General features: G+C 42.7%; 1 protein-coding gene and 1 long non-coding RNA gene across 4 annotated transcripts; one reads left to right on the top strand and one right to left on the bottom strand.

Moving 5' to 3' along the window:
* The first annotated feature begins 1,950 nt into the window (after nucleotides 1-1,950).
* On the top strand, nucleotides 1,951-22,390 carry LOC125765770 (box A-binding factor-like). Of its 3 annotated transcripts, none has more exons than XM_049431224.1 (8): nucleotides 1,951-2,313; nucleotides 10,183-11,929; nucleotides 16,229-16,430; nucleotides 16,505-16,652; nucleotides 18,801-18,985; nucleotides 20,248-20,412; nucleotides 20,485-20,614; nucleotides 20,755-22,390. In XM_049431224.1, the coding sequence occupies exons 1-8, from the start codon at nucleotides 2,292-2,294 to the stop codon at nucleotides 21,486-21,488; spliced, it is 3,333 nt and encodes a 1,110-aa protein (XP_049287181.1). In that variant the 5' UTR covers nucleotides 1,951-2,291; the 3' UTR covers nucleotides 21,489-22,390. The 3 variants fall into 3 exon arrangements, with proteins under 3 accessions (XP_049287181.1, XP_049287182.1, XP_049287183.1); XM_049431225.1 differs by having other exon boundaries at nucleotides 18,801-18,973; XM_049431226.1 differs by lacking the exon at nucleotides 18,801-18,985 and adding an exon at nucleotides 19,831-19,925 and having other exon boundaries at nucleotides 1,952-2,313.
* On the bottom strand, nucleotides 20,063-20,588 carry LOC125765849 (uncharacterized). The gene is made up of 2 exons (XR_007418626.1): nucleotides 20,477-20,588; nucleotides 20,063-20,385 (listed from the first exon to the last, which is right to left on the bottom strand). It is a non-coding gene; the product is annotated as an uncharacterized LOC125765849 (long non-coding RNA).
* Nucleotides 22,391-23,007: the final 617 nt, after the last annotated feature.

The following is a 23,007-nucleotide window of genomic DNA, read 5'->3' on the forward strand; positions in this document are numbered from 1 at the left end:
CTATCAAATTAGTTTGTAAATTAAAATTTTATCTTATCAGTGCACGCGGACGCGTTTTCTGCTCCCCCCCACCAACGGTTCGCGCCGTCTGCCCCGCCGGTTAACAAATACACACGTACGCCCGCAGGCTATACTAATCAGCCATCGGTAGACCCGGGCCGAGTTTTGCCCGTCTTTGGTGACGCCTTTGCTAGCCTGATGCACCGGCCACCGTACCGATAGGGCAAATCAAGCGGCTATCAGAACCATGTTGGCTATCAACCAGCTGTTCAATGACGTGCGATTCTCGATGGTGATGGACCGGAGCGAAAATTTGCCAACTTCCTTGCCCACTACTACGGTGTTCGTTATCGATCTATCATACCCGATCACACGTTTACGCGATCCTTAATCAGGTTTTAGGGGAGAGGGGCCTGGGATGAAAGGGAAGGGAGTTGTTGTATGGACGAGTTATCAAAGTGTGCAATAGTAACACAGTCGTGGTTCAAGTTCAAACTTTGGAAGCTTATCATATGGCTGGCAGTAGGAGGCAAACGTTATGCAACCGATAATAGCTTATCACACCTGCTAGCGCTATCAGCAGAAATGGTATTATCAAAAAAAAAAAAACCAATATACATTTGTCGAGAATGTCAAAGAGTTGAGTGAACGGTAATTGTTTGTTTTGTTGTCTGATTTTGCGAAAATTTCCTTGATTGAGGCAATCGTCCATTCATTCGTCAATCATGCCACATTATCTAAGTAGTTTCAGTTTGTTTGAATGATTGCAGGGAACCTTTTTATACATTTTATAGCATAATATTGCAGTGATAGTACTTACATCCATCAGGCTTCAGAAAATCCTTATTTGACCCAGGCTGAATGAATGATGTTTTCTAACGTTTCCGTGCGTTGATTCAAAAGTAAAAAGCAAAAAAAAAATTAACATTTTTGTACTGTTCATCATTATCTTAATGGGCATTGGCTTGTGAACAACATGCCCCAAACCACGGCCAATGGGACGAGATGCCTTAACGTTAATTGGATGATTGATCGGATGCGCGTAGGGATTTTGTGCTTTAAATATAGCGCTGGCAGACGGAACCTGACGTGGTGATAGGCCGGGAAGGTTTACGAAAAGGTCGCACAATAAATAATAACACAGTGTTTGTTTCAAACGAATATAAAAAACTTCGAAACATAAGCTGGAAGATGTCGAAATTTGAAACCATTAAAACGTTATCAATATGCTTGAATGCAACGAAGGAAGATTTGTGGAGATTGTTTTTTTGTCTTCTCTCTTGTAAGAATAAATAGTAATGTTGTTGCTCCGCATAACCCCTAAGTAACATTAAGAAACTGGCGTCATTAACCGTGATTAGTTGTAAAAAAGATGCATGAGTTTACTGTGTACTAAACTCACTGAATAGAATAGTACTATTGAATTCAAAAATTCAAAAATTCAAAAATGTTCTCGAACAAAACAAAAAAAAAAAACGTACCATAAACGTTCTACTGATGTTCTGCTTTTGCTTTCGAAATCGTGCGAATGTCCTTCAAACAGTGACTCTCCCGTCTGGTACGATTTGAACTTTGGTGTTCAGGCTGCCTTGCCTCCTGTATTCTGCCGACGTTCTGCTACGTTGCTTCTGTAGGTTCTTGTACCACCCGACTTTCCATCCATCATTTGCCATGGATTGCATTCGACCAGTGCTACCAGAACCATCACGATCCACCGGGTAATGGTGGAGCATCCTGTGGACGGTTTGAACGGGGAAGTAATGGGCGATCATGAAATGGGGAGGGGAAGGAGGAGCAGGGTAAAAAAACCCCGAGACCGCCACACAACATAAGGGAACGTCGTGTGTGTTGGCTTTGCGTCGTTACATACGCGATTCGTTATAGTCGTCGTAGTTGTGGCGGTTCCGGGCGTTCGTGGTCGTCGTCATCGTCGTACCGTTTTCGGGGGGGTTGTAGATCAACACAGCCGCTGTGTTGATCAGTTCAGTTTGAACGATTAGTGCGCAAGTCGTTCGTCGTCGTTGTCGTTGCCAATTGGTGTGCGACTTGCTTACGGACTTCGGTGTGTCCTTTGCCCGTCTGACGAATCCTGTCGCGTCGTGAACGATTTTATTTTTGCTGTTTGTGTGGGAAGCGGTATTGTGTTTTGTGCCAACTAGCTACTAACGCGCGAATCGTTCGAACTGTCGGTATAAACGAAAGTAGTAATCAAAACATTGCGCACTGTTGTTAGCTGTTATCTAGTGGCCAAAAATTTCAAATCCTTCACGCTACGTTACAAAGTGCACAGTATGCCGGGAAGGGATGGTTATGGTACGTAAAGAAGGGGTTTTGTTTTTTACTAACAGTGTGTTATGGTGGTTGATGGAGAAACTCTGATAATAGTATTCGAATGCATCGTTTGGCTGTGGTTTCCGTTCCGCACGGAAATGGACGTTCCGTTATCGTACGTTCCATAATTTGCACCTCGCCCTATGAACGGGCGGTCGTATCTCGAAAAGGGAATTCCTTCGATTATACCGACCGGCTGATAACAATTACCGAAGCAGTTAACCGGTACCCCGTACCGTCTACCGGTGACCAGTGATGATCGGATCGTGAATCGGCACAGTACCGGTTGGCTGGCTGGGTTGCCGTACTGTTTCGTGCGGCGGCCACCATGACCCGGCCGGAGATACTCTATTCGTGTTTTGTTTATCTCTCCCGACATGGGGAGACCTTTGGGTGTGTTATCGTGAAGATTTGAGGGCTATATCAAAAGGTTCTACACAACCGAAGATGATATGTTTTTGGTCCGTGTTTTTTTTTGGAAGAGTGTGTGTGTACGATCGCTCGATCATACTGCAGTTCCGCAAAGGATTCGCTCGAGTGTAGACGGTGTTTTTAAGGCGATTTTAAGGCGTTTTTCATTCAAATTTACACGGTTTGTCGCTACGTAGTTGAGTCTCTGTTACACTTCAGAAGCATTTAAAAGTGTAGCTTACACTAACGTCCATTCCGCCATCATACCGTTTTGCCAACGTTGTTGCAAAATGGAAATATTAGTTTTTACTTCCACCCGTTTTGCAGCAAACTACTGCAATGATGTTTTGCAGGGCAGAAATTAGAATCGCACTAAGCGCGATTGGCAACGCCTTTTGCTGGCGTGACGAATCGAAAAAGTTCAAAACAGTTGCATGGCCCCGCTAGTTACAAGGGGTCTGCCGTCTGGGTGTTTGTTTGTGGAAAATATGGCCTCGTAAGCTTCGGACCTAGCAAAACTTGCTTCACGCTACCGATGTGAAGCTTTCCGACCGTCGCTACTACACGTGGCACCGCACCGGGCGCTACTACACGGTCGCAGTTCTAATGCGTTGATGCAGTGCAAGGTGTCATAAATGTTTGGATGACCGTCACGGTTTTCTGGATGCTTGGTACTCGGTATTCGTTGCGCACCGTTTTGCATGGCAGGAAAAAGGCTTGCAGGGATCGGAAGCGACGGGAACTTCACCAAACGAGATGATCCTCAGACACTCTGTCAGTAAATCTCTCGGGCGGTAGACAGAACGACGAAACGGGCCACAAAGAGTACCTAAAACTGAAACGAACGCTTTTGCCTTCAGTGGCGGAGTCGTAAAACTGGTGTTATGCACTTTAAGTGAAGAGCGCGTAAGAAAAAAAAGAGGGACAAAAATGCAACTTTGCCGATGAAACGTTGTTATGCATTTTTTTGCTGTGTTGAGTGCACTTTACCGTGGGTTCGATTTATATATCTAGCAAAACACCAACGATCGATGGCAAATTATGAGGTTTTAAAGTGAGTTTTTGTTATAAGAGTTGATAACACAAAATGCGAGTTATTAAAATGTTGAGGATCAATATGAGATATTGAGATCGTATTGGCTAATGTTTATTGAGGCTACAATTTTGCACCAAAACACCAAAGAATGTTGAGAAAGCTATCAATTGAGAACTCAAAAGCTATCCACGCGACTATTCTTGTTTCACGTTTATGGAGTTGTCGTTAAGCTTAAACATTACCATATTTGTTTGCACAAAAAGGTTAACATTAATGCATTGTGAAGGATCGTAATATGATCACTGTGTTGGTACAGGACGAATGGTGCAACAGCAAATATTATGATTAGCCCAGGTAGGGCAATGGGTTCCAAAATGGGCAAACAGTAAAAAATTTGTAAAACCATTTGTTAGTTTGGAAAAAGGATATTGAACGTTTCGATCCTTCGTCTTTTTTGTAACGACAACTGGCATAAACGGGAACGAATGATGCATCCCTCAAGCCTGTCCGTATCCCGCTGGTGACCACGCAAATAGGCGCAATAAAAAGATGGATGCAATAAAGATGTAGAAAATTGCTTCACCCTCGAGAATGCGGAATGTGTGGGATTTTGAGAGTGTGGAAAGGTAAATTTTAAGCTATTGTGGAAAAAAGTGAAACACGTGATTCACATTACCGGTCAGCAACTTCCTGTATTTTTTTTTCTTCCTCCTTGCTTTGACTTGGCCAAAATTTGTCATGGTCGCGACGGAAGTTGCTTTGTTTTTGAGGAAGATTCCATTTTTTTTTTCGTCATTCGTGCAATACATGCCCCGGAAACATGCATTCCTTGATGGCAACCTGCCTGCTTTTTTATTCATTTCTTATTTAAATTCATGCTTCATAATGTGTACAGCTCTAGAGAGGAAGACTTCAAAGTTCTTGGAGAAAATATTACAACAACTCTCTAAATAAACAAACACTCAAAGTTCATACATGAGACGTTCTTCACGAGCGGTGTCCTTCATCGTTCATGGCACGAGCGGCACGTGTGGATCTGAATAACAGTGTCAAATTTCTATAAAGGTGGTCAAAAAGGTGGAAAAAAGAGAGATATCTTAAACATTCTCTCAGGATGGCTTATGGATTTGTTGACCGATCGAATGTTTTATTGAATAATAGATTAATTTGGTTCTCAATCAATCTCATCTAGACCCAACAAATCATGCGTCGGTCTTTACTCTTCTCCTATACCAAATAGGAAAGAATCACAAAAAGTCTATTGAGACATGCCTAAAGAGTACTAAGAAGCTCAAGGATAATAAAATACAACGTCAGTAGATGATAAAATTATTATGGCAATTAAAAACAACAACCTTATCTAGACCATCTAGAAGCAAATGTCTAACCACACATATAAAGCATAAACATCATGATCACCGAACAAAATGCTAATGATTTATGGCCCGTCGTAAATATTATCGCTTCGTAACCAACCGGATAGCCCATCGTGTCCGGAAGAATGCAGGGAAGCGTGTTTCCTCAGTTGCCAAAACATCGGTTCTGCGGATTATTCAAATAGACTGGATCGCCTCAAAACGAAACTGTAGCCTTCTTTGCGTTCTGTCCTCTGAATGTAACACCAAAATGGGCAATAAAAGTAAAAGCGGAATGGAAAATGTGATGCTCCTATGCAGCTTCTTGCTCTTCGTAGGGCGGATCTTGAGGATCATCATCGGGAACGCACAGCATCCTGGCGCATCGTCGTAATGTGATATGTACGGTAACGGTTGTTTGGTGGGTGGTACGATCAGCGGGACATCGACTGTATGCAAATGGGATGGTTAGCATGGTTAAAAACGCGGGCCCAACTGGACTTGTTTCTGGACGCAGGCGCTTAACACTCAACACGTGGAGCTGTTGCAGTTGTGACGCCCCCCAGAAGAATCGGAATTTCAAACAGCATCCTCAAAGCCAGATGTTATGCTTGGAACTTGAAATCTCACGACACACATCCCTCTTTTTCCCGCTTATCATCGTAGCAAAATATTTCTGCTCAATTTTTAGCAACAGAAGTGGTTTTTTGGCAAAATAAAGCTATGACTCAAACGAAACTTCATAGGAATCGTCGGAATCTGGGTACACGAGTGTCCTGCCGCACGGTCTTTACTGCCTTACCAAAAACAATAGCGATCACAGTGGGGGAGGTGATAAACATTTCTTATCTTTCCTTTTGCCGATGATTCATGCAAAATGTGAATGGTGAATGAATGGCGTGTTTTTCGTTTGTACACGTTAGGAAAAGCAGCTTTCCATTTCTTCTGGAAAGCATTTCTTCTGGGAGTGAAATATGATCGTAAAAATAGGGTTACTATTAATTAGACAATCTGCACCGCTAGCAACGGGTGAGAACTATCTTTACTCTTGATAAGATTCCATTGGCGGTAATTTAAACCGTTTTTTTTAAATATATTACGCTTTTTTAACATGTTCACACCAAAAACCCGAAACACACTTGTATGTAATTAGTTGGCTTTTTTCTTTTAATTTTTTTCTACCTCACCCCTATGACCTCCGTATCTCGGAATGATCGTAAATCTTCTGTTTTCTTATCACCCCGTCAGTGTGATAGTGGAATGGGTTCGAGATTATTCCCATCGGGGCGGGAATATACTCTCATACAACTCTTTTCATAAAAATTATGCTGCCTGTACCGGTTTGCATAGAAAATAACAAAACTAAAGGAAAAATAAAATATCCCGATTGTTGTGTAAACCGCTACACAGCGCAACTCGTTTCTATCGGAAATGTGTGGTGTTTAGATTTTTGTATTTGTTTTGACCGCGTAATGATGCATATCGACAGGAAGAGACTGACAGTAAAAAAGACTTTGACATTGTGAAAACGACAAACTCCAGACGGTTAAATTTCGGAACACCGTGTGTTTGGTTGCACATTTCTGAAAATGCATAAAACGGCTATAACATCGGCTATTGTAGCATTTTTTGTTACCCGCCGGCGATCTGGTCTTGCACAGCCAGCGGCTGTTTAGTGTAACGAAGATCAGCTTGTGAAATGCGAGAATCATTTTTATGTGTTTTTTTTTTCTTTTCGTGCGGGATGATCTTGACCCTAGAACCTGTCGTAAATAATGCGTTTGTCACTACTTGCCTTGTGTTTGCGATATGATTCGAGGCGTATCACAAAAATGCGATACAGTGTAGCTTAGTTAGTGTTCCAAACTTTCATTAGTTACAACGATTTTCGAATTTAATTTTCCTCCATTTTTATTCCTTCAAAAAGTCATCTTCCAGGTGCAAGTTGTGATCTTCATGAGATCCATTTTTGGGGGTATTTTTTGAGTTGTCCGAAAACCCCCCAAAAAGCTACATAATTCCCTTATCAATGAGTCGTAGTCGAATTCTTTCTTCACGCCCAAAACAAACCACGTTTGCTTAATTCAACCATAAAATTATCTCTTTCCGGAGTGGAAATAAATCACTCCACCTGACGGAGGATGAGCTGAAACGCCAGAACACCGATTTGTCTCATATTTCTGTGCGCCTCTCTCCATGGAAAGAGTACACGTAGGAACACTTGTCGCAAGCCGCCCAATTTCACTCGTAAATATTTCATTCGTTATCCTTTTTTTTGCCTCCGGTGGTTTTTTTAAATTCCCTAACTGAACATGCTTAATGCTGTGTTCTACGATCACTCTTTATTAGTGCTTAAGACAGAGTGTAAAAGAATGGAGAAAAAAAACCAGCAACAGAAACATTATCCTTATGATCCTTATGCTCATGTGTTGGATGTTTAGGCTCATCCGAGCACTGGGAGAAAGTCCCGCAGGAAGACGCAAAGCGCGAAAGCCGTTTGTTTTACGTTGCGCATGAAATTTGAGTTCGGTGCGCGCTGACATTCGGAAGGACGAAGGCATGGACACAGGACTCACATCCTTCGACTGTGGTTATGTTTGTAGACGGTGTGAAAATTCTAACATCTCGCTCAAGTACGAATTGTCTGTTGAGAGTAGCTTGGTTTTTGTGTTCTTTTTTTGTGTTGTCAGGAAAATTGTTGTCTTTTTTTATGTACACATATAGCTGTGAAAAAACTACCAGTACCAATGAACGGTGTGGTATGATAAATTGCATCCTAAGTGTGCTGGCCATACTGCTTACCGTAACCTGCGCTGGCATGCGCAAACTACAAATTGTCGTTCGTTCGGTTTGCTAGTTGTTGTGGGATTGAAAAATTTGTTCCCATAACTTACCTCATGTTAATTCTGTTACACCGGTTCTCATGGGTGTAATTGGCCGCCCCCCGTTTCTCCTAATGCCCTTTGTTTCTTTACGCCCCTTCGTTACACCAAACGACAGTATTATGTGAACATCGTCATGATCGTTTGTGACCCAGCACAAGAAAGGCCCGTAACAAGCATTCCGTTTCACTTAAATTAATAATTTCTTAGGCCCATTTTCATACCACAATGAAGGTTCTGCTTGATAGGGAAAATTTGTAGAGCGATGTAGGGGGTTTACACCAACTTGGAATGGAAATTAGCTAAGTACGCGTTCTTTTAAAAACAGACGGTAAACAATGTTTTGCTTTGGGGCACCGTTTGGAAGGGTGTCCCCTGGGAGGGTTGTTTTAACGTGTACGTGTAATTTATGTAAGTAGAGCATAAAAATCACTCCCATATAAAACCAGTAAGTAGCACCTTTATTAACGCGGCAAGCGTCGTTTGTTTTTAAGTGCATTTTCAGTTTTTGGCGTACTGGCTTATCGTTGTGCCATGTGTAAATAGTTGGGTTTTCTTTTATATGCCACTGGAAGGGTTATTGGCATCATGGGCTGGAGGGAAAGCTTACGATTGCTGAACGAAAACAATAGGAAACGTGGGGGGATCGTTAAATGTTTGAAAAGTTTGTTGAACTTTCGTAGACTTCAATGCATTTGTATGGGAATGCAAAAGTACAAGATCCGTACAAGAAACCCAAAAAAAAAAGAAATATAAGAATAAGAATGATTTGCAACGTGGAATTCGAAGTTGTAAATAGGGATGAATCTCTGGGCAAAAGGTTAACGCTAACGCCAAGCGCGTGTTAGGTGCCGATCGTAAATCGTTATGCAAATTGTTCAAAATGCAATGATGGTCCACAAAAATGGTGGTGCCAGATTCTGGATGATCCTCGATAACCTTGCACCTTGAAAGTTATGCAAACAAGCCAAATCCTGTTACTTTTTTTAATACCGAATTCAGCAGTAAACGATGCCGTCTGCCTCGCTGATAGTACTTTAAAGAATGTTGAAATGAAGTTGTTAGTTAAAATAAATTACAAAACTCTACCAACATACATAAATGGCATGAAAAATACGAATGTTAGCCCCCGGTACACTGTGCGCGACATACGATCGTTCGTAAATCATCGCGGAGAAAAGCGCCATTTATTAATGCGAGCAATTGAAAACACAATTATAAAGGGGCGGAGCTAAAACTACTCGAAATCGAGCACGTTACTGCGGCTGCTGAATAATTTATAGTTTCTTAAGGCACAAACGAATTATATTCGCTTCAGTTATGCAGTCTCGCGTTACATCATTTGATTAGGGTAAGATAATGCATATTGAGCTGCGTTTCCTCCCCAGACATTCTGACGATGAATCACTCTACCCAGGGGTAGGCAATTTTCGCCTACCCCTGAAGACCAATAGGGCCAGTACTCGATTGAGGTAGTGAAAATCTAACCATTACCCGGTTAGAAGTGGGTTCGTTATTGTTTGATTTGGTTCGTACTTGCTTATCGCATTATTACTGAAATATTGTTGCTTACTCATTCGTGCTGCCGTACTCAGGATCATTCGTTTCGTTGCCTTCTTGCAGGGGCAGGATCGGACGTGGATGAGGCTGTTGCTCTACCACACTGGTGGTAGACACTTTCCGACCAAAGAAGGGCTGAAGGTCTTAAAGGCAAACTCAACTGGTGTGTGGTTTTCGTACAGATTATTGCTTTGTTTGTTTGCCGCTCGATCGTAACGTTTCTCGCCTTTCGTAGTTTCCATCGTCTCGTCCTTTCTCTGCTGCATGTGGTTAAGGGAAGGGAAATTGCTACCGTCTCTATAAGAATCAATCTATCTTTCTCATCCCTTTCTCTCTGTTCTCTGCACATCGTTCTCTCTTTTTTTATAGACACGTTCCATTTAACCTTCTCTTTTTGCTGCGTTTTTCCCTTTTGTTATTATTGGCTTCTCTTTCGTTCTGCTCGCTGTTTACGATGCATTCACGTTTTGCTTTCTCTTGCATTCTGCTTTGTGTTTACTTACGCATCTTCGACTTACCGTGAGTGTTCTTTTCATTTCTTCCTTTTCTTTCTTTCTCTTTCTCTCTTGTAACTGCATGCGCTTTTGCATCAACTCTTGCTCTGCAGAGCCGAGTTATGGTGCGATCGTGGGTGCGTACAAGTCGCCAGTTGTAGTGTCCCCGCAAGCCAGCACGCAACATCGTCAGGAGCAACACCATCAGCAAAGTATCGATAACGGAAGTAAACAGACGGAATCACGATCGCAACCTAACGATAGCGCTGCGGACAGCAATATCGGCCGATCTGCGTCTGACACGGAATCTCCGGCAGCACATCTGGCATCTCGCGTGGAAAGTGATCGTGCACGTGAAGTTGGTGATAGGGAAACCGGTGAAAGTGATATCAATAGAACGACACACGAACACAACCCCTTGCCAGGGAACACCTCAGAAGCCGGTACTCCACCGAGCAGTAATACTCCCTCAGTGATAACTTCCTGCTCAAAGTTACTGTTAGGATCTGATCCGGTGAAGGTGCCGTCGTACGGATCGGATCATCATCAGGAAGCTAGCCCGGGGTCTAGTTCTCCACCCCGTTTCTCTACCCTTCAAACTGTCATTAACAGTGGTGGAGGAGCTGGCTATGCACCTTACCAGCATCATTGGCCGTGCGATTTAAGCTATAAACCTGTTGATCATCGACCCAACTCCCCTCCGAGTGAATCTTCCGCGGGAGAGCTTTCGCGCCAACAGCATACTCCGCCGAGGGCAGTGTATATAGGCGATCCGGACCCGGGTGTATCTTCATCCCCTTCGGGTCATATCACCGTTGTGAGCCATCTAAACCCATTGGTGTGTTCAAACGATCCTTCACTAATAAGCGGCATGCGTGGAAGTCTGCTTTCGATGTATCCTTCCTATGCGTCACCGCTAGGCAGTGGACCGCACCATCATGATCACTTGGATGAGGCGGCAGTTCTGCAACATCATGTACATGCTCAGGATTCGCATCTTCGAGGCGACGACGAAATGTCCGCGATTCATCATCATCTGCATCAACATCATCAGCAGCAGCAACAGCAGCATCATCACTCCCAACATCATCATCATCATCATCCGCATGAAGTGATCGCTCCACAGCACACCATCGATGATATGATTGCCGACACGCTGAAAGACGAACAGTGTGGGATCGTGGACAGTTACCTGACGCCCGCTTTGGTGAGCGATCATCACCAACATCTAGCGGACTCACCTACACATCATAGTGTACAGCAGCATCACCACCAGCAGCTAGCGCAACATCACCTGCAACAACACGGTCACGGGATGCACGAAGCGAAGGAGTATGCCAACATTTATCATAACAACAACGACAAGAGTGTCATCAACTATAATCACGCAGCCGCGGTCGTAGCGCATCACCAGCAGCAGTCGGAACATCACCAGCAGCAGCAGCAGCAGCAGCACAATCACACCCATACCAATAGCGGTGGCGAGTCGCGAAGTCCCGAGTATTCGCACGCGCATGACGAGTACGATGGCGGATTGCAGAGCTTCACTCAGTTGATTAATGTGCCTCGAGCGAGCGATACGGCGTCGTCGATGTACCACCGGCACCAAATGTCAGCAGAGGCTGCAGCGGCCGTTGCAGCTAGCGTATCATCGAACGGTGGTCATACACCGACCACGACCACCTCTTCGCCCGGTCCTTCCGAGCATCTGAGCCATCTGGGTGTAACGGGATCAACGGCGGTCAGCTCGGTGCTGCTACATTCGGTTGCAAATGGTGGCCAGGAACCGGGTTCTGGTGCCGGGTCCGATGGAAGTCTCTCCCTGTACGACACACTTCAACCGAGCGTTCTTTCGGGCGGGTAAGTCGACCTTTTTGTTACTATAAATGCATGTTTTATTATCGCTTGTAAAGAGTGTTTTGTTTATCAAGAAATCTAGTGAAGAATGTTGATCTCTTTTTTACCATAAAAATTCTGTCTATGGCAGCGTTTTTGCAAGTGATCTATTGTTCGATCGATGTTGTGAAAGAACACAAAATGTGTGCATTCCTCGGCATGGAATTCTCTCAACTACCGGTACACACCCCTGACATACGAGGAGATAGTCCAATATAGTTCCAATGAGTCGCGAGTGAAGAAATCCGAGACCGACTTGCCAGGAAATTGTCTGGCTGCATGAAGCGTTTGATCGTGTGGTGACGGAACTTCTTCCTGTTAGTGGGGAAGAATGCACAGCAAGAACCATGTGGAATGTCATCGTAACCAAAGACAAAGCGTTCGATTGTATTAGGTTGGCGAAAAAAATGGGGTGCTGGATGTATGGATGAGAACAGCTTTTTATGGTTTAGAATTCCCAGCTGGTGGTGGTAATGTTGAGTAATGCGATCGCGATGTTTGCTTCGCGATCGCGAATCTTCGGATCGGGTGTTCAACAAAGGTTTTGGGGAGTAATGATCGTTCCTGATTCCGTACCATACTCCATATCTGGCAATGCTGACCAAATGACCTTGTGCACTGACCGGGAGCGCGATTTTCGCCGCCTGATCATTCTGTCTACATTATTGCAAATTTAGTTGCTAAGCTTCCATTTTTTGGGAATCGTTTCATCGTTCGTGGATATGTGTTCGACTCGAACATATTCTTACGTGTCGATCGAATGAGATTCCGAACCATGAATCTGTTGACTTACGTGCGGAAAGAAGATTGTACGAAAGTTGATCAAGTTAGTGTGTTTTGCGTGCGCTTGTAGCAACACATCAATCGCATCTGTCAAAAGTCAGCCCCGCGTTTTGGCAGTACCGAAATTGATAAGCCGGAAGACCTGGAAGAGGTCGATCGTGTATTCGATCCCGATTGCTCAACGGAGGTTTCGAGTGCAAGTTGCTAAATCGCGATTACCCTGGCAGGCGTACGGTTATCAGGACGCGAGTGGTGGTATAAATGTGCTATTCTTGAACATAAATGGCTGTGAAGATTATGCCCGAACCAAAAGTGAAATATCATGCTTGTTTTTTATTTTTAGGCTCTTGGGAGCTTATGTGAGAAAGTTATCTTATGAGATGGAAAACAGCAAAGCATTTTTGAAAACAAACTAATAAATATTGCAAGAATTAATAACATAACTCGAGATGTTGGATTAAGTAATTACTAAAAATCAGGTTGAAGGTTAATTAAAATCTACACTTTTTTTACATGCATCTCAATAAATGTTGAGTTGTATCTCTCTTTTCGCCATTTCCCAGTATCAAATTCACGTGCAATGTAACGCTACCTTTCCCATGCTAGCTTTATCCATATGAAATTACTGCATAAAATGATACTTGAAAAAGAGAGAAAAAAAAAACAAAACCATCACCTTAACTAGGGGTGTCCCGTGGAGCAAACCTGCAGAAAAAAAACAGATCACATACACCTTTTTTTCTGCAACGGAGCTAGAGAAAAACAGAAAATAGTGCGCTGGAAACGAAACACCGCAACACCACAAACGTGCTTTAGAAGATGTTGCGAAGCCTCGCAATGTTTCGCGTGCCGGCCCTTTAGCGCGGTGTGTTTGCTTGTGCTTTCACCTACCCATCACTACCCTACCGTTTAGGGATGGGTTCCGGTCGGTCTGAAGGGGTGAGGAGGGTTTGTGACAAATTTGGTCTTCCCAAGCACGGCTGTAAACGATCGTTGGCACGATCGTGCCTTTGGTGCAGTTTTTCGCGGACGCTAGCGAATGCGATCGGCATGTGGCAGGTTGGGTCGCGATCGAGATTACGTAACTAGCAGAAGAGAGTAGAACATATTTTAGATTTGGGAGAAAATTACAAAATTCTTTGAGCGATATTTAATTTCCCAATTGAAGATGATCGTACATTAGTATGAAATATTTAATTTTCTTTTAATAAAAAAAATATGTGCGCAAACTGCTTGTGCTACTCAAATCCATTTCAAAATCGTTCAAAACTCAAAACGCATTCCATAATAACAAATTTAAAACACACATCTCCTGTGCCATCGAATCGCGCAAAGTTCTCGGCTTGAATGGGTGGAAAGAGCAATGTCAAGAATTTCGCTCGTCCGTTCTCGCAGTCACGTGCTCGCGCATCGGTTAAGTAAGATACGCGAGGCCTTATTTGTCGCGGGTTATTTAATGTCATGGCTTTGTTTTGGTTTACGGACACTGCTATGTGTATGCGAACGTTTTCGTGGTGAATTTTGTGGATGACAAACCGCTCGTATCTAGTTCTTTTGGGGACCTTTTTTTCCTACACCCTGCGTTAGCCCGTTCATGTTCCCCGTTTTCGTAAGGGTGGTCTCCCACATTCATATGATCGCGCGTGTGTCGTTCGTACTAACGTTTGTTGTTTGTCAGTTAGTTGTGTGAAATAAAAAGGGTTTTGTACAATGGAGTTGCGTTTGTGAAGCTTGCACAAGACCAAAAAAAAAAGTATGATCGTTATGCGATCACTCGTGCCATATCGCCAGTGGTAACTTCTAACGACAATAACAGCTACACATTGGTAAAAAAAATAAATATCTACACTAACGTTCTAGTCCCCAAAAATTGTCCTGGTATCGAGATGGGCGTAAAGCCTTACGCAAATTGGCATGTTTTATTACCACCCACGTTAGGTATGGTAGCGATTAGTGCAGCAGGTCGACCACAAAGAAACCACCGCAATGTCACGCTCCCGGTAGCAAACCGTCTTTATCAAAGGTGGCAGAAGTTGTGACAACAACGAAAGTTACGCTTGCCAGTGGTCAAGTGAGCTCCCCACTCTTCTACGGTCCGCATCGCGGTACAGTACGGGCTGTGGTTAAGTTTTGTTAAGTGTATCCGAGCCTCGGGTTGATATTCGCTCGTCGACGGTCGCCATCGATAGATGGTGCGACAAAGCCAGTAGTAGTTGGTTGAATTTTTTGAGTAGTGTCGTCAAGTAGAAAACGCGTTCATGGAGAGGCCTTGAAGAATCAAACTACTTTTGAAGACGCATTGCTTAAACTGAAGTGATTAAGCTATCAAGTAAACGGAATTCGAATATAAATGATCGTGCCGTGAGGAAAATGAAGCGAAAAGAGTGATCAGTGTGCGAAACCCGCAAAAAACTTCACCCATAGTGTTATTGTTCCCTTGTGACAAGCAAAAGTAAAGCAAAGCAATGAATTATCGAATGTAAGTGCTGGTTTGGGGATCAATTCCTGAGCTATTGTTTTGGGGGGCGTATGTGCTTGCAAGCGATCGTCAAGCCACTCGCGTCAATTTATGCTGAATAGCTTACACGATCCGCATGCCTGATGTTTGTGAATTTGCAGACGAAAACAAAAAAAAAGAACCCTCTCTCGGTAAATCGTTTGTGTACGGTTTTTGTGTCGTGATCATGGGTGGGCGGTGGTGGAATAAGTTTCAGTCGCGTTTCCGCTGCATGCTGCTGTTTTTGTAAACAAACAGGCCGTAAACGCAAACACAGCTTCCTTGCTTTTAAGCGCACTGGAGAAGGGTGCACTGAAGATGTGAAATGCGGTGGTGGTTAGAGTTTAGTCAGCGGTAGACTCGTTCGAACTGAGCTCAATATCTTGAGGTTGACTCAATGAAGTTAGTCAACGATTGGTATGATTATTCCGCTTAGAGAAGTGGCTTTGTGAAGTTGGAACTTTTTGTCCTACGGAAGAAATACAAGGGTTTGAGTTGGGATTGAAACATTCCCATGTAGAGAGGAGTGTATGAGTAAGGAATTTAAAGAAAATGTGCACACTTTAATGAGAGCCTAGTGTTTAGCGTGAAATAATTCAAAAGCTGAATGTGTCTCTATTAGTGGGTCCAATCTGAAGGTTTCTTTTTCTTCAATTACCGCATTACCAACCTTTGGAAACCTTGAGACCCAGAAGTCCTCAAAAATTCCTTGAAAAGACCTCAGACCTTGAAGAGACCTCAGAAATTAGATAAAAAAATGCACATAGAACAAAGGAAAAAGCAAGCAAGTATATCTTCGAAATGATCAATATCCCTCAAGGATTGTTGTGGAAGGGCAGTAGCAAAACATGTCGGAAGTTGACGGAAATAAGGATTGTCAACAAGCGCCATTGCAGTAGCTTTGCCTTGCACGTGGATTGTTATCAAACCAATGGTACTTAACGTTGCCCATTTTGCTTCGATCGTGTTCTCTTTTATTTCAGTCCTTCGTACGGTCGCTGTTCGTTCCCGAACATGCAGTACTTCAACGGAACCTCCACCGATCATCTTTGGTCGAGCGGCGTTTCCGGCATGGAGAGTGAGTACATGAAAGGTGCCCTTCCTGCCTTCCAGCGGATCGTTTCCGGTACTAACCCGTCGCGTGCCAATCCCTACAGTGCCGTCTCGACGTCCTATCCTCAACAGGTAGGAACAGTAGCCTGCTCGCTGCATCCGTACACTTTTGCTTAATTGATGTTTGGATTTTTTGTATTTTGCAGAATGATACATGGTCGCAACATTACGACGCAAACAGCATTGCGTACAGCGTGGCAACATCCAGTACGACACCGGCAACGACGAACAGACGGTCAGCAGTAGCCACGACCACGACAACGCACTTCCCAGCGGCCGCTTCACTTACAGCACGTAAGCATTACATATCCGCTATATGAACCCAACGGATGGAGTACGAATATTGGGAGTCGATATTACTTTTTAACGCTTCTGCGCAACAATACGCTCAGTGTACTCATATGGTAGCGAGCATTGCAGTTTGTGTTGGGCCTATCAAGATCACTTACCGATTTGCAAACGTGCAGGAAAATATTTGCGTGTGAATGTTACACATTTCGGATGCTTTTTTTGTTGATGTTGATGTTTTGCAATGTTCCTTTCCTCTAAATGGTGGCATGGTGCTGGCTATTTTCTTACCCCCAATTTCGCACCAGTTGATGAGTCTGTTTTTTTTGGGTGTTGCTTTTGCTACGGGCATCTAATGGAAACACCAAGCAACGCAGGATGCGTTAAAGTTTTGTGGGTTTTGTGTGTTTGACCGTGTGATAAACAGTAAAACCTGAATTTTACCCAATACTTAATCATCACGTAACCTGTTACCACGTACAATGGCAAACAAACACAACGGAAGCGGTACTATTTTGTATTGTTTTTCAGTGCTGTGGTTCACTTACCCTGCGATGGAAAAAAAGCATTCCTGACATGTGTGTTCACTTTAATCCACCGAAAGAAGGATGTTGGAAGTTTTATTCAATTTTTAGTTCAATTATTTAATTTTCCCATATCTTGTTTCCTTGTATGAGTCTTCGATTTTAGCGAATGTCTTTTCATTATCAAAATTATTTCAATTGATTTAAAATATTATTTTTGTTGAGATTGAATATGTTGCTTTACATCATAGTATAGTTAAGTATGTAGATTCTCGTATTCCTCGAAGATTTAATAAGAAACAGGTGTATAAAAGAAGTACAAATTGTACCATTTAAACTGCACTAAGCTTGCCATCTTTTATAACTTACGAGAGCTCTACGTGGTTTGACGAACATTATTTGTAGCATTCTGCACGTACAGTAAATGCTAGCGGGCGATAAAAAAAAGCTCCCCTGGACGAATAGACGACATGATCACGGTACGACAGATTTATACGCCTCCCCCTTCGGGTGCATATCTAGCACGGACTGGATGCCCCAGTCCGTAGAAATAGCACATTCTTTCTGTACGTTGCACTAAACTAGGACAAGTGAAACAACGGTCGAAAGCCTTTTTTCCGCGCTCTTCGCATATGCGGGTCCACCCGAGTGACTGTCATTTGAATCATTTGAAGAACGATCGCTTATGGGTTGATGCATAATGTTTTCATTGAATTCATCTTTCCACCACGAAATGTACAATTCGTCAAACGGAACCATGGTTGCAGACGCTTGCAAAGAAAGGGGGAAAAGAATAACCTTCTTTACCTTGTTATGGGTTCGTTCTTCGTTGACACTTAGCTTAGCTTTTCCTTTTGCGTTTCGCTTATCGGGATCGAACGAGCGCAACGGAGCTTCCGGTCGGAGACGATTGCAGAAAAAAAATGAGTACCGACGCTGGGAAACTGATGACCGCGAACGGAGAAGTTTGTCAACCCGCGTACGGAAATGTGTTTCCGTGGAGCATGACGAAGAATTACGGGCATTACACCTTCCCGGGGCGCGACGATGTTGTTTTGTCGCTAATTATTCACCGTGACCCACACACAAACGTTGGAAGCTAGGCGTGTGATATATGACAGGCAGTGAAAGCAGCAAATGGAACCGGGTGGCGTGGTGGCCTTTTGCTGCCGACCCGATCAGAAAGGATGAAAATGTGGGCATGGGGCAACTCTAAGGGGCTGAAATAAGGGCTAGCGTTTATACAGACCGGGCGAGGGCATTTGGTAAATGATGCAACATGCTTCATTTATTAGTGGACCGTTGGCAATTTCTACTGCTCAGCATTATTACTATTTTACCTACGCAAAAGCATACATGGTAATTTATGCTGCGTACGAAACAATTGCTCATTTTTTCTTGAGTAACAAACGGAATGTGGTACGAACAAATGTATGCAGGAAACACACGACGCAACCATGAAACGAAACACCTCTTCAATAGCCGTACAAAGATTAAAGTACGTAAATAGAGAAGATGAAAAAAAATAATTAAATTTTTCAAATTTAGTGTACTTATAGAAAATCGTAACAAATTTTAGAACAAAATTATTTATTCATGCTAAAATAATTCCCGTTTAACTTCACCCCAGTGGGCCTCGATGCGGACTTGTTTACGGAGGGACGTGAGTGTGTCAACTGTGGCGCCATCCATACGCCCCTCTGGCGTCGCGACGGAACTGGCCACTATTTGTGTAACGCGTGCGGACTCTATCACAAGATGAACGGCATGAATCGTCCGTTGGTGAAACAACCAAGACGTTTGGTAAAAGATCCTGTAATCCAGAGCTTCTTAACTACTCTCTTACCCTGCTCTCTCTCTCTCTCTTTCGTTTGTATTAGCTCATTTTGTGCTCATCTTAATTACTCCTTGTGCTGTCCGATAGGACATAACTCTCATATTGTTTACAAGTTACTCGTTTTTTTAGAAGCTTAGCTTTTTTTTAATTGATTAAGTCGCCTAAGATGTTTTTGTTGTTGAGTTTTTCTTGTTTGTAAAATCAAATGAAAGTCATTTCACTTTTTGTTAAAATCAAATAATAAGCAATCTGATTTGTTTTAAACTTCATTACATTAGCTCATTTTCCCCCCCGGGAACGATTCATATGCTGCATTTGAATGAGATAGTTTGTATTAATGTATATATATATGTGTGTGTTTGTGTTTGTCCTTGACTTTGGGGGGGAAAGAGGGTGAAAGCTTCGCATCATTCCAATGCTCCCTCGAAATCCATTCCAACTTGGAAGGTCATGTAAAAGAAGGATAGGAGTAGAAGTTTGTACAAGTAGTAGTACATTACCAGATTGTACCCCGCCCGGCCAATTTAGAGACCATTGTCCACACAATAAGCTATGCTGAGCTGTTTACTGTAAGCAATGCTATTGTTCGATCGATGATAGACTTATTGTCGTTTACCAGATGGTTGTTTGTTGTACATTAAGCATTATAATTGTAACTCCCTCACGACGGAGCTAGCTAGTTTCGAATGTTGATCGTACTCGAAATTGGTGTTTTGTTACATTGTTCGAATTGATTGACTTTTTTATCGTATCGTACTCGCCTTTTTCTATTGTTTTGTGAGGAACTAATCAAAGTCTACCATATCCAAAATTGTAATTCCAGTGGCCGCAGAACAGGGCGGGGATCTCTATAAGAACAACTATACCTTCAGTAACTTGACCACTCGCACCACCGAGGAGAAGCAAAGTCGACGGATGGTAGGTTTTTCTTTCTTCGGACTTTTCATTTTGGAACGGATTTCATAGAGCCTTCTTAGCTGGTGTTGTTGTGTTGCTTGGAACCCGGTGCACCTTGAATCCTGTAGCTAGTTTTTTTATGTTTGGTTTCACGCATAATATAATATCGCTCTTTCTAACACCTACTAAATTGTGTCGCTTTTCCTATTTTGTGATAGAAAATTTAACTAACCCTCTCATCGTCCCGTAGCTTGCCAACTAATATCGTGCTTTAACAAGTAATATACTGTGACTGGTGACAGCAAGGCTTCAATTCTAATCCTTTTTTTATATTCCCTCTCAGAGCTCTGCAAGACGAGTAGGACTGCAGTGTTCTAACTGCAACACAACCAACACATCGCTCTGGCGTCGCAATCAGGTCGGAGAGCCGGTTTGCAATGCGTGCGGATTGTACTACAAGTTGCACAATGTGAATCGACCACTGGCAATGAAGAAAGATAATATACAGGTAAAGTATCAGAATGCATTGGTTAGAAACAAACGATAATAAATATGAATATTATTTTACTTACTCTTGCAGTCCCGTAAGCGTAAACCGAAAGGAAGCAAAAATAGCGATGGCAGCAAGAGTAACGCAAGTAACGCATCGAATAACCGCCAAACCAATTCGAGCAGTAGCAGCATATCCGAGACACCGAAGAAACAAGATGGTAAGCAGCACGGATTGCATACATTTAGGGGTACAAACGTTCTGGTTAATCTGCTTGAAAAAGCTGCTCGAAAAAAAAACGCTGCAAACATGTGCGTAACATTAGTAACGTTGGTTTAATTTATTTTCACCTACTTTCAGGTATAAAACTGATGAATATTGCGGAAAACTCTACCTTCGAAAAGCTTATTCCAACATCACCGTCAAGCGAGGGCAGCAACCAATCCCCTGCGCACCATAATCATATGTCACCGATTTGCTACACCCAGCAGGTGCCTTCGCCAATCACCAGCACCTCTTCAAGCGGTGCCATTGTTAACAGCAGCAAATACAGCCAACAATCCAAGTCGGGCAATGCTTTCATGCTTCCTTCGCCCACACCGATGAACATGTTCGTTGGCAGTCCAACTGGTGGTGTATCCGGTCAGCATCATCACCATCCATCTTCTGCTGGGCCACTAAGTCCTGTGGGTTATAGCATGGCTGGAGTCGGTGCTGGACATGGCAATAATAATAACGGCTCTATCGTAAGCTCCAAATATCATCAAAGCCCACCGCAATCACCGGAGGACATGCTGTACTATGATATGCTGCCGGCCGATGTGAACGGTGCCGTCGATCAGCATGCTCTCGGCACAATCGTCAAAATGGAACCATTGGGTGGAAGTCATTATGCAGGTTACCAGCAAACATTACAACACGATGGAATTGGTACATCCCTGGGACATAATCAGCATGGACCGGGTGGAGCGCACAGTCACAGCCGCAGTCCTTCGGTGGCCGATGATGAAAGTGAGCAGGTTCATGGGCAGCAGGATATGATCGAGAGTAAGCACAGCATCAATCGCCCAACCGTGGTGTCGATGTCCAGATAAATGGGCTAAATGTACTACAGTTTTCATCGCAAACGGTTCATCGCACATGCAGATCCGCGAATCTCATATTGGGCGTTTTGCTGCGTTCTTTCTGGCTCTGCCATCAGGGAAGCTTACGATACCAAATGAACTGAATAACACAAAAGACTCGACGAATGTTAAACATATCTTAAGCAAATTAGTTTTACATTACGATAGTTAATATTACACTAGCACAAACAACATTTTTGGGGGATAGTGCAAGTTTGATGCGAATTGATGGGAAGAGAATAATTTTAATAGTGGACGAAGAGACATATTAACATATCCTAGATTCGTTTATGTTACTTCCTAATAGTGCAACAAAAAAAAAAAAACAAAAACTGGACAGATCAAACACTTTTCGATCATTTGGTAAAATACTTACCAATGTATGGACTAGATAGAAGGATAATTAAACGAAGTTATTCGTTTAATCATCTCAATGTATCTATCGAATTAGAACTTAAGACATAGTAGGAAAATTTTATGATCTGATCGAATATTGGGTAAATACAATGTTGCTTGCTCCTGGATAGAGCAGGCACAATTATAAGTAGCTGTAAATAATGTTCACTAACTTCTGTAGAGGTTAGGCGAACAAATGTACATAACATAACAGCTCTCTTGATACTTCGTAATCGTTCCAAATTTGTTCGACATGTAGAGCAATCTAACGTTAAGTTTAACAGGAGATCTGAAATTATTAGTGTGTTGCAATCGGTGTAGAAACCTAGTTGAATGTTGTATCATATGATTGTTTGGATGTCTTTTCCTCAAGATTAGAGTAGGATGTGTGTTATGTTTGATTAAAAACAATGACTCCTAATAATTTTAAATGTTTAAAATATGCAAACTATGAATAAATATAAGCTTGTACACAACATTGATGAAGTTTCATGGAACATAAGACAGGATACGAATGAAAGCCTCAACTGTCGATAACTGATTGAAATTTAGTATGATTGTGGGACGTTCAGTAGTGGTTTTATAACTCATTTATCACTTATTCAGAATGTCTATCATATTTTCAAAAAAACAGTCTCTTATTCATTCTGACCATTAGTCACTACCATCGTCATCATAATCATCATTATCAAAACGGAATGCATACTTATATGTGTTCGTGTATCATATTACGGTCACAGTTTCTATCACTGGCATTGTAACAGCAGCAAACAAGAGAGTGTTTTTGATATGGGGCGTGATATAGATAACGCTTATATACTGCTGCAGCCATATTTACAGCCTAACACGTTGGCACACAATCCGATCGTTGACGTTGTGTTATGGTGGTGCAATCATGCATGAACGTTGTTAAATAAAGCATTTTTATTGAACCTACGCGATTGAGCAAAAAAGCACGGTTTCGGATCGATTTTCAAGCCGATTGAAGTGCTTAAAAAACAGCGTTAGTAAGAGACTTCCGACGAGACAACATTTCGTTCATTTTGCCATAAATCACACGCAAACTTTTCCACCGTAAAACTTCCGAGGAGTA

This window comes from Anopheles funestus, chromosome 2RL, assembly GCF_943734845.2.
Source record: "Anopheles funestus chromosome 2RL, idAnoFuneDA-416_04, whole genome shotgun sequence".
Lineage (NCBI taxonomy): Eukaryota > Metazoa > Arthropoda > Insecta > Diptera > Culicidae > Anopheles > Anopheles funestus.

Coding starts and splice junctions, on each gene's coding strand:
- LOC125765770 (XM_049431224.1), top strand. CDS start 2,292: ATGCCGGGAAGGGATGGTTATG. Junction 18,986..20,247: donor GACGTTTGGTAAAAGATCCT/GTAATCCAGAGC, acceptor ATTCCCTCTCAG/AGCTCTGCAAGACGAGTAGG. Junction 20,615..20,754: donor GACACCGAAGAAACAAGATG/GTAAGCAGCACG, acceptor ACCTACTTTCAG/GTATAAAACTGATGAATATT.